We start from the raw sequence: 13,777 nt of genomic DNA, 5'->3' as shown, positions 1-13,777 counted from the left end.
ATTATAACTCTAATTGATTTTTTCCCCCCTCTGGACTGCTACTGAGAGGGACATTCTTATTTTAATTAGACACGCTGGGTGGGCATCTGGGGTGACACAGGCTCAAATATCAAATAGTTGATAGAAAATAACACTTTCCATCATGGAGACTTCCGGTCCTTCTGCCCATGAGAAGAACGTGAAAGTTGCTTCTTTCTAGTCCCAATTTGGGAGATTTAAGAGAATTAACAATGCTAGGAGAATCCAGAAAAATTACTACTCATTACACTAGAAGGTGAAATCATTCTATGATAAATCTTCATTGCATAACAAAACATATATTACCATAAAAGATGTGCCCACCCCAGTGACTGGGGAGTAATAAAACTGCTCATTTCAATAGTGGGACTTGATAGATGCTTTCAATAAGAACCTCATAGAAGATTGATAACATTCAAGGAGGCATCTTTCATTCCTGGATCAGACCTACTTTACACTTAAATTCTTCTTTTGTGCTTTTAACTACAGTTGAATAATAGGAAGATAATTTTAACACCGTTATTTTGGCTATTAGTTTTCATTTACTGAGATTAAATGAAGACTTCCCATTTATCATTGGGTTTTGCCATTTGCTTCCTCTCATTTTCTCTGTTGCCGAGCCCTACAAAGGAGCGTGGTACTCCAGCTGTTAATGAGACAAGCGCAGTCGAACTTGCCGGGGTCTGGACAGAGGGGCGCTAAGTGTCCAAGGATACCCAGAACCAGCAGAACCCTAACTTGTACACAGTAGGTGCTCAATAAAGAAAGAGGGAGGGGCGCCTGGGTGGCTCAGTGGGTTAAGCGTCCAACTCTTGGTTTCAGCTCAGGTCATGATCTCACGCTTTGGGAGTTCGAGCCCTGTTTCGGGCTCAGTGCTGTTGGTGCGGAGCCTGCTTGAGATTCTCTCTCTCTCTCTCTCTCTCTCTCTCTCTCTCTCTCTCTCCCCCTCTCTCTCTCTCTCTCTTCCCGCCCTCCCGCCCCCTTGCTCTCTCCTTCTCTCTCTCTCTCAAAATAAATAAACTTTTAAAAAAGTTAAAAGAGAGAGAGGGAGAGAGCACCATTTAGGAAGGGGCTTCTCGTTGGCAAGGACAGTGTCTTTTTCGGGTCCAACGGGTGACTGGCACTCACCACAGCTTTTTGACGATCTTCTCCTCTTCGTGCAGGTATTTCTGTCTCTCTTGTTCCACGAGGACGCGCTGTCGCTGCACAGGGTCCTCCAGCCTCTTCATGGTTTCGATCACTTTGCTGCTGATTTCTAGCTCGGCCTTCTTCATCATTGCCCTCAGCAGCTCCTGGTTCTGCAGCTGTTGAACAAAAGAAATCAACTTCAATTGGTGCTGCCTGACTGACATCGTGGCGACTGACTGCCTGACGGTCTTCAGAAGCCGGCTGGGGTAAACAGCCCTGCAGCTGAATATTTATTTCAGTGAGAAAGGGAAGGAAGCAGAGATTGTATATAATATTGCTACTTCAGCCAACATCTGAGGTTTACTGCCAACTGCCAACCAGACTTTCATGTCTGTGTCTGCAAAAAATAGGACACTTACTCTGGTCAGTGCAGCATGCACAATAGGCGTAAACTCTCACTGACATGTTTTTTACAGGGAGCAGCTGAGAGCACTAGCTTTGGAGTCAAGCACCTTTTTTTTTTTTTTTTTTTTTTTTGCTGGTTGTGTAGCTCTGAAGATGCGCCTGGGCTTTGCAAGCCCCAAATTGAAACACGGAACTGAGTGTGTGATGATGCAGAACCCAGTGATCCAACCCATGCTCCTTCCTTGAACTCACGTGATCTTGGAAACACCACTTTCTCTTTCTCTGTGCAAGACTTCAGCTGCAAGAGTGGAACGTTTAGGAATATGGCTTACGGTGTTAGGAGACTATCTGTAAAGTTAGGAGAAGTGGTCTGTGCACCAAAATATTCCTTCCTGCCTACTGCAGCCTCCTTCCATCATGGTGCCCCAAATACCCGTATTAGTTGGCCTTTTAGATCTCAGAGGCTTTTTTAAAAACTTTGACCCCCTTCACCCATTTCTCACACTACCCCCTCTGGAAACCACCAATCTGTTCTCTGTATCCACGAGGCTTTTTTTTTTTATTATTATTATTCCGCATATAAGAGAGATCATATGACATTTGTCTTTCTCTGACTCATTTCGCTTAGCATTGTGCCCTCAAGGTCTATCCATATTGGCACAAATGGCAAGATTTCATTCGTTTCTATGGCTGAGTAATAGTCCATTGTATATAAACACCTAATTATTTTTATTTTTATTTATTATTGAAGTATGGTTGGCATACAATGTTATATTAGTTTCAGGTGCACAACACAGTGATTCAACAATTCTATACGTTACTCAATGCTCAACAAGCGTAGTCACCATATAATATTGCAATATTGAGCATCCATTGATGGACACTTTTGTTTCCATCTTTTGGCTATTGTAAACAGTACAGCAATAAACATGGGAGCGTATGTAATGTATCTTTTTGAGTTACTGTTTTTGTTCCCCTTAGATAAATACCCAGAAGTGGAACTGCTGGATTACATGGTAGTTCTATTTTTATTTTTAGAGGAACTTCCGTATTGTTTTCCGGAGCGGCTGCACCAATTTATGTTCCCACCAACAGTGTACGAGGGCTCCTTTTTCTCCACATCCTCGCCAACACTTTTCATCTCTCGTCTTTTTGGTACTAGCCATTCTGATGGGTGCAAGGTGATATCTCATCGTGGTTTTCATTTGCATTTCCCTGACGATTCATAAAGTTGGGTATAATTTTCACGTACCTGTTGGTCATGCTCATATCTTCTTTGGAAAATTACCTATTTTCAAATCTGCCCATATTTAAAAATTGGGTTGTTTGGGGTTTGGTTGATTTTTTCTTTGGGTTGAGGTATACATACTCTGGATATTAACCTTTTATCAAATGTACGGTTTGCAAATATTTTGTCCCATTCGGTAGGTTGCCTTTTCACGTTGTTGATGGTCTCCTTTGCTATGCAGAAGCTGTTTACTTTGATGTAGTCCTACTTGTTTATTTTTTTCTTTTGTTGCTTTTACTTTTGGTGTTAGCTTTAAAAATTCATGGCCAAGACCTCTGTCAAGGAGCTTACCGCCTATGTTTTTTTTTCTAGGAGTTTCATGGCTTTAGGTCTTACATTCCAGTCTTAAATCCATTTTAGAGTTAACTTTTGTGTTTGGTGAGAGATGGTGGGTCAGTGTCAGTCTTTTGCATGAGGCATCCAGTGTTCCCAGCACCATTTATTGATGAGACCTTTCTTCCCTCATTGTATATCCTTGGCTCCTTTATCATAAATAAATTAATTGACCATATATGAATGGGATCATACTTCTGGGCTTTCTATTCTGTTCTATTGATCTACACGTCTGTTTTTATGCCAGAACCATACTATGTTGATCATTATACCTCTGCCTTATGTTTTGAAATCAGGGAGTGTGTTGCCTCTACATTTCTTCTTTTTCAAGACTGCTTTGCACTGTTCAGAGCCTTTTGTAGTTCCACTTTGGCTCGGACCCCAAACTCTGGCTACCGTGAGACTTTGGCATGTTCCTTAGACTCACTTGGTCTCCATTTCCTTATCTTCAAGGATGAGGATTCACTTCCTCTAGCAGTGCTGGTCTGAGGATTACATGAGCTACTGCTTGGTATCGAATAGGTGATCAAGAAATGTTGATCTAGCCATGGACTATTTCACTGTATTAGTTAAAAGAGAATCTATGTTTGGGGCACCTGGGTGGCTCAGCTGGTTGGGTGTCTGACTCTTGATTTCAGCTCAGGTCATGATCTCACAGTTGGTGGGTTCAAACCCCGCAGTGGGATTTGCAGGCTAACACACAGCCTGCTTGGGGTTCTCCCTCCTCTGCTCTCTTAAAACAAATAAAGAAACTTAAAAAAAGAGAGAATCTGTGTCCCTCTTGTTTACACAGGTCCATGTACCGAATGCCATGTAATTACAGACCATGAAAACATAATACTTGATGTTGGTGGTTGCAACAACAATGATCCCAGATGAGCTCAAGGTTCTTGGCAATTTGTTATTTTCCCTGGGTTTTATGTAGGCTGCTTGCACACATACTGCCACAACATCCACATAACTTTCCATATACTTTCCAGAGCACTCTTGTTCCTTACCCCGGAGAGCAGAAGATGTGTGGTTTGCATCTGGCTTCAGAAGAATGTAGTCAAACGCTTGATTCCTGTTTCCAAGTCCTGTATTAAGTGTTTCTCTGGGGCAGGAGAGTTTGCTAATAGCACATCCATCAAGTGAATTCGTTCAACCAGCCTCAGAGACAGAAGTTACATGATACCTATTGTATCATACCTAAAGGTTCCCTGAAATTTCAATTAGCTGTTTGTGTTCTGGAGTCATGGGCTGTAGCACAACCACTGTATGTGACCTCATGAGAATGATGCCTTTGTCAATTGTCCGCTATTTGTGCAGACGCCATCTGACCATGTGACCGTCAACTCAAACCTTCACGGTGTCTTCTATTTTTGTTGAATAAAGATAAAATATTTCAACAGAAGCAGCAAGCAGGGCCACCATCACGTTCCAACATTAGCTCTGTACTGATTACCTGCCCATCCAGCAAGACACTGCCTGGGTTCCATTTCTAGTTTTACCACGTGGTAGCCATGTGACCGTGAGCAAATTATTCATTGGTGTCTATCCATAAAAGGGGCAATAATCGTTCTTATCTCATAGGCTGGTAATGGAGATTCAGTGAGGGAATAAAGTGCTTACAACAGTGTCTGGCACAAACCAGGCCCTGGGGGTGGGGCCTGCAGTTTTGTCTGGAAGGGAAGCAAATAGAAACGCGCCACTCCCGGGTTACCTCCTCTGTATGACTCATAGTCATGCTCTCATGGCCTCTGCTAATAATGGCTTTTTCTTGTGGTCTTAAAAACAGTCAGTATGCTGCTAAAAGCCACCAGGTATGGAAACGATGCATCGAGGGCAACTTCCTCCCATGTTCTCTGCAGCTACAGCTTTGCCCACAAGGCACAAGGAAGTCTCACCCTTTCCCACATCGCCAGTCTCCTCGCATGGCATGCAGCCGGCAGTCCCTGCTCCAGTCACACAAACATCCTTCCTTTCTGTTCTTCGACTGGCTAGGCTCCTTTCTGCCACAGGGACTTTGCACCTGCTGTTCCCTTCATGTGGTTAATTTCTGCTCTTCACAGAGTCTCCAGGATACAGGGCCATTCACGGCAGGTACTTAATAAATACAGATAAACGCCTGGACTAAGCAGTAATGCTGTTAAGAACAAACAAAGGAGAACCTGAAATGCCTTCCTAGATTGTAGATACATGGGCTGACCCATGGGCTCAGATATGCGGTGGGCTCACCTCTCATGCCCCGACTTGCTCTGACTGCAGTGGTTGTTGAATATACACAGCAGCACTGCCAGCTATCAAAACGGGAGGTCAAATCCCACAGAGCTATTTCCTTTGAAGGGGTGGGGAGATGAGGGGTCACAGGGATGCAAGGGACAAATAAGTGCATGACTAAATGTGTTGAAAAGTGACTGACACCTGGGTGCTACCCCCTGAGAGACTGTGATTTCATTGGTCTACCGGGTAGCCTGGGCACTGGGGATTCTTTCAACTCCTCAGACGACTCTGATGAGTCAGTCAGAGTAAACATTATGGTCTAAGAGAAGGGCTCTTGAATGGATGGGTCATGTCACAGCCCTCTGTACCTAACCCTCCCACCAAATCTCACAGACAAATTCCACAACAAGTTATGGTCCTGTTAGCAGCAGATATTAACAGTGGCTATCAAACTGGAAATTATTACTGGGATGTTTAAAATTCTGAAAATTGAAATCTGGACAATGGGAAAAGTGGAGCTCTGAGAGGTTAAGTGACTTATTCAGGGTCACTCAGTCATTAAGGGCAGAATCATGGTGACAACCAAGTCTTCTGAATTCCACCCAGTCATTGTTCAACCACCCCAAGTTGCTCCTCTAACAAGGCAGGGACGTGTCTGTTTTATTTCCAGCCACCAAGCACAGTTTCTGGCACACAGTAGGTACCCACCACATATTTGCTGCACAAATGAATTTCAATAGAACACTACTCAGAAGTGCAGACATATCAGACGAATGTACGTAATATTCAAGTTATTCAACTGGTAACATGGTCAGATTGCATTAAAATTATTCCCCTTGGAGAGGAGGTTTGCCCGGAGTTCCAGGTTATAGGATCCTCCTTCCAAAAGAGGGGCTTACCAGAGCCAGCTGGAGGGATTACAGAGGGAATTTTCCATAGCCCAATGCTAGGCAATGATAAGTTAATCATGAAGGAATAAGCATGTGCCCACGTTCTCCTTTCCCTTTCCGCTAGTCCCCCTGCCCTCCTGGACGGTGTTCTGGCCAATGTCCCTAGGACACAGGACTCTCCTGTTCATCCCAGCAGTGTGTGAAGTGAGCTGAAGGCAGGATGTAGATCTGCATCTCTCTCTAAATGCTTCAAATAAATTAGTCGTTAGCAGTTCAAATCATTACAATGATACCTACCTTTCAATTAACTTAAAAAAACCCTCTATTATAGGTTGCAAGCAATAAAATATACCCATTTTAAGTGCACAGGTCAGTGAATTTTGACAAATGTATACACCAATGTAACCACCACTGAAAAGATAGCATTTTTTATCACGCTAGGAAACTCCTTCATGACCTTTTGCAATCAGTCACCCAAACCCCAGCCCAGAGAAACCACCAATCTGTTTTCTGTCCCTATAGATTAGTTTTTCTGTTCTGCAGACGCAGTATGTAATCTTCTGGGTGTGGCTTCTTCCCTTCTTCCCTTCACCCTTTCTGGGTGTTGTTGAGTGTTTTAATAGTTCATTTTTGTTTATGCTGAGTGGTATTCCATTGCGTGGATAAATCAATTTGCATGGATTTATATTGTATATACTAACATTTTTGTATGTTTACATATTGACTTGATTCTGGTGATTTTGCTTTAATTTACTTATTTCTGGTAGCAATTTTTGTAGTCTTTCTGATTCTATATATATACAATCATGTCATTTGTGAGTAAAGCCAATTTATTTTCCTATATGTATGCCTTTTCTTTCTTTTTCTAGCCTTATTGCACTGGTTAGGATCTTAAGTGCAGTACTCAATAGTAAGTGAGAACAGCCTTCTTGGCTCTTGTTTCCGATTTTATAGGAAATGTGTAGTGTTTCAGCATCAACTATGTTTTCTGTAGGTTTTTCAGACGTCCTTTACCAAGTTAAGGAAGTGTCCTTGTACTAGAGTGCTGAATGTTTTTATCATCAGCATTGAATTTTATCACATGGTTTTCTCCTTTATTTCATAAATAAGGTCAAAAACATTGATTTTTTTTCATGTTAAAACAATCTTGCATTCTTGGGATGAAAACCAGGATAATATTCTCTTTATATACTGCTGGATTCAGTTGCTAATATTTTGTTTTGGATTTGTTACATACACTTTCATGAGGGATACTGGTTTATATTTTCTTTTCTTAAAATATCTTTGACTGGTTTTGCTTGTAGGGTAATGCCAGCTGGCTTCATAAAACCACTTGGGAAGTGTCCTCTATCTGATGAAGGAGTTTTTTTTGTTTTTTTTTTTTTTCAATACTGCAAAGATGTCATTTCATTGTTCCAGACTTAAGTTGTGTCTCTAATGAGAAGTAGGTGTTCATTCTTATTTATATTCCCCTATTATGTATGGTGTCTTTTTTCCCCCTCTGGTTGCATTTAGAAAAATTCTAGCCATTATTTCTTCTAGTATTTTTCTCTTTTCCCTGGACCACTTAATATCGTTTCACAAATCATTAAGTTTTGGTTCATTTTCTTCAGTCTTTTTCTCTCTATACTTCAGTTTGAACAGCTTCTATTGCTATGTTTTCAAGTTGACTAATATTTTGTTTTTACACTAATAAATCTTCTGTTAAGTCCATTCACAGAAATTGTGTTTTTCAGCCCTTGAAAGTTACACTTAGATTTTTAAAAGAATTTTGTTTCTTGTCTCATTGTGTTCATGTTTTTCTTTAAACCCTTGAGAATAATTATTATAGCTGTTTTAAAGTCCATGCTGCTGTTCTTGTTATTCCTGCCATTAGTGGTTGATTTCTATCAACTGAATTTTCTTAAGGTTATGGATCACATGTCTAGTAATTTTTGACTGAGTGCTAGGCAGGCAGTTTTGAATTTTGTTTTCCTTTACAGATGGAGTTTCTCTGGCAGATGGTTCAGTTACTTGTGGATAATTTTTGTTCTTTAGAGGCTTGCTTTTAAGCTTTGTTAGGGTGAATCTAGGGTAGCCTTTACTCTGGGACTAGTTTAGTCCTAAAACTGGAACATGGTTCTTCTCTGATCTCTATTGAATGCCCCAGGTGACCAATGAAGCCTCTTTACTCTTGCTTGTCAAAGTATGAACATCTCCCAGCCCTGTATGAGCTCTGGGGATTTTTAATCTTAGAGCTTCCTACTTTGTTTTTGCCTGGCTAGGTGGTCTTTCACACTACACATACGTGGCTCATTATTCAATAACAGAGCAAAGATTTATATAGTCTTTTCTCTGCAGGGCTTTCTCTTATTTGGTACTCAACTCCACAAATTCTAGCTGTTTCAGCTCTCTAAATTTTTATCTTATCTCTCAATTACACTGTCAGTGCTCTGCTTGGGTTATTGCTTTCCACATCATGATCTGAAAAGTGCCCCAGGCAGAAAGCTGAATTTCACTTCTTTGCTTTCATACTCCTAAGGATTACAATCTGTTGTAATGTAATGCCTGGAAACAGTTGTTTCACTTTTTTTTTCCTCCAGTTTTCTAGTTGTCAACAGTGGGAAGGCAAGTACAGTTACAGTTACCCCTCATTCTGGAAGCATAAATTTATTGTTGGGGCACCTGGGTGGCTCAGTCGGTTGAGTGACTGACTTTGGCTCAGGTCATGATCTCATGGTTTGTGAGTTTGAGCCCCGCGTCGGGCTCTGTGCTGACAGCCCAGAGCCTGGAGCCTGCTTCTGATTCTCTGTCTCCCTCTCTGTCTGCCCCTCCCCCACTCATGCTCTGTCTCTGTCTCAGAAATAAACATTAAAAAATTAAAAAAAAAAGAAACATAAATTTATTGTAAATGCTATGCCTTAGAAATAATGTTCTTGGCCATTAAATATTTAATTAAACCAAATAAGCTGTCCCTATCAACATCAAGAAACTAGGAAACTACCTGAAACTAATTTCACCCACTTCTAATTGGACAATGTGCCTCACATACTCAACCTTCATTTCTTAGGCAAAACCTAGGACTATCAGTCTAGCCCACACTGTCATATAGTGGAACTGACTTCCTGTTCAGCGGTGACACTGAACAGTGGTTGTACCACAAATCAGGAAGTTTCATGATGATAGCCAGACTCCAGAATGAGTCCTGGCTACCTGGTTAATTAAGTTCCCCAGGCTGTAGGGAACCACATATAAGATGCCTGGTGACAACCACATGTTACCTGGGAGATGACTCCCCACCTTAGACAGCCTCCATGTGACAGTCTACCTAGGGCTTGGTGCATTGCATGGCAGCCTACTCATCAAACCCTGAACTATTTCCATTTATTATTTCTGCCCAATGGGTAAAAATAGATCTGCTCACATGGACCAAACTGTAGTGTGCTTTTCTCAGGGATGTACATTCCCATGATCATTTTTTGAATGATAAATGAGACTCTCGCACATTTCTATGAGGCACTATCTTATTTAAAAAGCCACCTTAAGATAACACTATTGAATTATATGATTTCAAATACAAGGTCTCTGTGTACTGCCATGTTTCTTTTTTGTGTTGGTATTTTACCTTCTTCCTCTCTTACGAGAGCACAGTAAATTCTCAGTAGTCTTCAAAATGGAACACTATGTTCAGAACCAGCCCATTTTTTAGAAATTTATCAGGAGGCAGAAAAAGGAAATAGGAACCAAGGGGGAAAAAAAAACTGTGAGAATTAGACAAGTAAGACGTATTCATTCTCTCTTTAGGCCAAGTCCCATCTGGCCCTTACAGAACTTGTACCATATCTTCCAGAAGCTTCCCTCTCTCCTCAGCCCACAGAGAGGGACAGAATTGCAGTCACTTCAGTGGATATGGGATTGCCTTGGGAAAATCCAAGTACTGTGGCATTTTTGTAGCTCATCACTTAGGAAAACTAAGCTTTTTCTAAATCACACCAGAAGAGGTAATGGATAAAGATAGTCTTTTGAAGGAAACATTTGTTAGGTATAAGGCCAACTATCTGTTTCTATTATTGGCAGCTAATTGCTGACCCGACTATTACCTTGGAAAGTTCCTTATGGCTCTTGTATCAATTGTAACTAAGTAGAGAACACGTTCTATTAACCACTGGGAATGAGGTGCATTGTTAGAAGCCAGGGCTTTGAAGTCATTGGGTGTTTTTCACACATACAGGGTGGTGGGTACCCCATGTGTTTCTGCTTCACTCTTGTGATAGCTGACTGAGATCACAACATTTCCAAGAAGCATCTCAATGGACTGAGCATTCCTAATACCCAAGAGCAATAGTTCTTACCCTGGAGCATTCTAGAGTCACCAGTGCCTGGCCCCTGGTTCACATCAATGAAGTCAGACTCTGGCAGTGGTCCTTAGGGTATTCATGTTTTTGTTAAAGGCCTCAGGTGATTCTAATAAGTAGCCAGGATGAAGAACCATTCTCTTAGACCAATAATTCATGTGAAATTGGAGAGCAGAGAATTATATGAATAGAGCTTTAGTGGTTTTCTTCATCTTCTGCTTAGGCTCCTTTGCCTCCCTTGACATTCTTTTTGCCCTACTTAAATCTACCCATCCCACTGTGTCCTCATCAAATTTCTATTCCTGAGAATAATCCATCAATTCTGAAAATAAAACGCTCAAATAGGATATGCTCTACCGTCTAGGATTTTCCAGTGATTTAATTATCTAATTACTGGAGCCGGCTGCCAAGCACAAAAGATTTCATTCAGTTTCACTATTTTATAACACAGTTCAAAGAACATTTGAATTTCTAATTTAATTTTTGTTCTTTCGAGACTCTTCTGCAGAGTTTCGTATATCTCTAATGATAGTTCCATTATTGGACTTATAATCACTTTGGGGTTACACTTCCTTTTTAGTGTATAATACATATGCCAAAGGAGAGTTGGTGCTGAGATAGCTTAATTATTCTAAGCTGTTTTTGTCTTAAAGAGACTCCCCTGACTGAAAAGACAGAGGCTTGACAGGGAAGAAAGCTGATAGGGACACAGGAAACACAAAGATGAGGTAGAAACAACAGCCGTCAGGTTAGGTAACAAAGTGTTTAGCCTTCCCTATGCGTCTGCTCCTTAGAACTGCACAAACTTCAAAGCTCAAGAGCATGTCGGCTGCTTGTTCTTTATACCCCCCGAAGCCAGAAAAGCTGAGCAATTCTGGGGCAATAAAGGAACTCGCATGGTTAAGACAGCATTCCCAGACCTTGACCGAAGAGTTGCATTGTTTGAGGAGCTATGATTCCAAAACTCAGCAGCCACAGTTCAAGGTCTGCAAGGAGTGGCGGGTTGTGGGCAACTACCCCGACCCCCACAGCCAGCCAGGAAACCAAACAATGCCAACCGTCACCGGGGTGATGCTACAGCCACAAGCATCAGCCTCCATATCAAAGGTGCCACACTTCCGAGGTACTTATGCTAAAGCAATTCCCCCTCCTCCCCCATACCAACAAATGCTCACTTTGGAAAACAGTAGGTACCACCATACAAACAATATTTAGGAATTTTTTTGCCCCGAGGGTCTAGGAAGGAGCGATCATTTCCAAATGGCCAGAAGGTGGCGCTCACAGGCAGAAGCAGCGTGAGAAGGGGCTTTACCCTCCCCAAATCCCAGGTAAGATTAACCTGGGACACAGCAGACCCATTCTGGCCTGCACATTTGTCATTCGACCTGCAGGGTACTAAATAATTGGTTTTTAATTACTTTCCAACACTTTTAGAATGAATACGAATAAATCATATGAAACCTGTGTTTCCAGAGAGAACACTGGACTCTAATTCTGTCAGGTTAAGAGCTGGCTGGAGCTGAGTGGTGACTGACCTTGAGAAGGGCCAACTTGCCGTTGTCCCTCCTCCATTTCACTTGTTAAGTTACTGCCTGGACACTGTAGGCAGTGGACTTTGTCACCTGGCACACACCCTCAGCCCAAACCATGCACTCCACCACCACAAAGTGTATTTAAAATTGCAAAGTGAGGCGAAGTTGACGCAGAGGATGAGGAACGTCACGGATGACGTGACTCAGAAGAGCACTGAAATGACTTCGTCTGGGATGTCTAAAGTATCTGGGACATTGCCTGGGAGACAGAGTAGCCTCTGGAGACCCGAGCACTGAGCAGTGTGGTCTGTTCTGACGGCCCTCACGGTCCAAGGTGGGGCCCCCGGGCAGGGCTCTCAAGCCAGCTGCCTTTCTGTTTGTTCCTCGTAGATAGAGGGCGAGAGGAAGTCGCCACCTTAGCTTTAATTAGGTGGTGAAAAATGTAGGGCTCAGGCCACGAGTGAGCTGAAGAGAGACACAATCTGGGGCGTTGAAGCCCTTTCCACGTTGCAACTCCCTTACCAGCCCAGGAAGTTCCGTCCCCCTGGCTACTGACGATGCCATGTTCCCTGTGGCTGCTCAAGGTTTCCCAGTGGGTTGACTTCTACCAAGGTTTAAATGAGCTTCTTGAAGTCAGGGAAGATGCCTGGGTACTAAGCCAGCACTATATCTGCGATGATTAACCCACCACAAAGGTAGGGGCATGAAGCAGACACGTGAACCATCTCACAGAGATCTCACAAAGCGATCTCATAAAGAAATGCCCAGCCCCAGCCCCTGATACCCGGAACCACCAGATACGCTATTCTGCTTCAATGGATCGATGGGACCGATTCACCAAGGTTAGTGACACAAAGGGTCATCTTCCCTCTCTGCTGATTCCCAGGCGGTTCATATATTCCCGAACAATGGAAAAAGGGAAGGAAAATATTACGGAACACACAATCCAAATAAAATGCAAATGTTTTCCTCAACAAATCTTCCACGAGGGCTTCTTTTCCTTACGAATTCATCTTCTAGTCTAAACTCGTATTTCTAAAGACACCATAGTCGCTTGCAAAAAAGGCTTAGCGTTGTGCATACTCGTTGAAGAGAAGCCAGGAGCCGAAACCCTGCAAGCAGTAAGTCTTAACTGGCTATTACAATGCTCCACAGGCTCCTCTTTCTAGCCCTCCTCCAAAAAACAGATGTTTAATGATTTTTTCATGTGTAAAAGCATGCGTAGCTTCAAGAAGTGGTTATAGATTGACTCGAGTTGTGATGAAAGGCTCTAGACCAAGATGACGTGTTCAAGAGAGGAAACCGTGCCTTTAGGGTGCTACTCTTTATGTTTTCAGTTAGCCCTTAGGAGGGAAGGGTAGAGAGAGCCCCGGGAAGGTGCTGAGTGGCTAGGGTTGTTGGAGGTGAACAGGGAGGAGAAAGCGGATTCTGGGGAACTAGGACAGAAGACGTTGTCCACAAGGAACTCATTCAGTACCTGAAGCTGTCGTATCTGTTGGAGCTGGAGCTTGAGTTCGGCCACACTCCGCCTCATGTCAAGCAGACTCATGTGCATGGCCGAGGTGCCGGCAGGCAGGGGCTGGCTGGATGGCCCTGAGGACTCCAGTGCGCTGACAGTCTTTCCCCCAGAAACATGGAGTGTTCCTA

General features: G+C 42.6%; 1 protein-coding gene across 24 annotated transcripts in view; it reads right to left on the bottom strand.

The window, feature by feature from the left end:
- The window catches only part of KIAA1217 (KIAA1217 ortholog), a 747,790-nt gene that overhangs the window by 26,933 nt on the left and 707,080 nt on the right, over nt 1-13,777 (bottom strand). For all 24 annotated transcript variants that reach the window (XM_053225397.1, XM_053225396.1, XM_027073642.2 and 21 more), the window contains 2 exons: nt 13,608-13,758; nt 1,147-1,322 (listed from right to left, as the gene is read on the bottom strand). In XM_053225397.1, the coding sequence (XP_053081372.1) occupies nt 1,147-1,322; nt 13,608-13,758 (327 nt within the window). The remainder of the gene's footprint in view (nt 1-1,146; nt 1,323-13,607; nt 13,759-13,777) is intronic.

The sequence above is a fragment of the Acinonyx jubatus genome, chromosome B4 (assembly GCF_027475565.1).
Source record: "Acinonyx jubatus isolate Ajub_Pintada_27869175 chromosome B4, VMU_Ajub_asm_v1.0, whole genome shotgun sequence".
Taxonomy (NCBI): domain Eukaryota; kingdom Metazoa; phylum Chordata; class Mammalia; order Carnivora; family Felidae; genus Acinonyx; species Acinonyx jubatus.
Note: the sequence above shows the minus strand (reverse complement) of the source record. Positions and strands in the feature narration are given on the sequence as shown.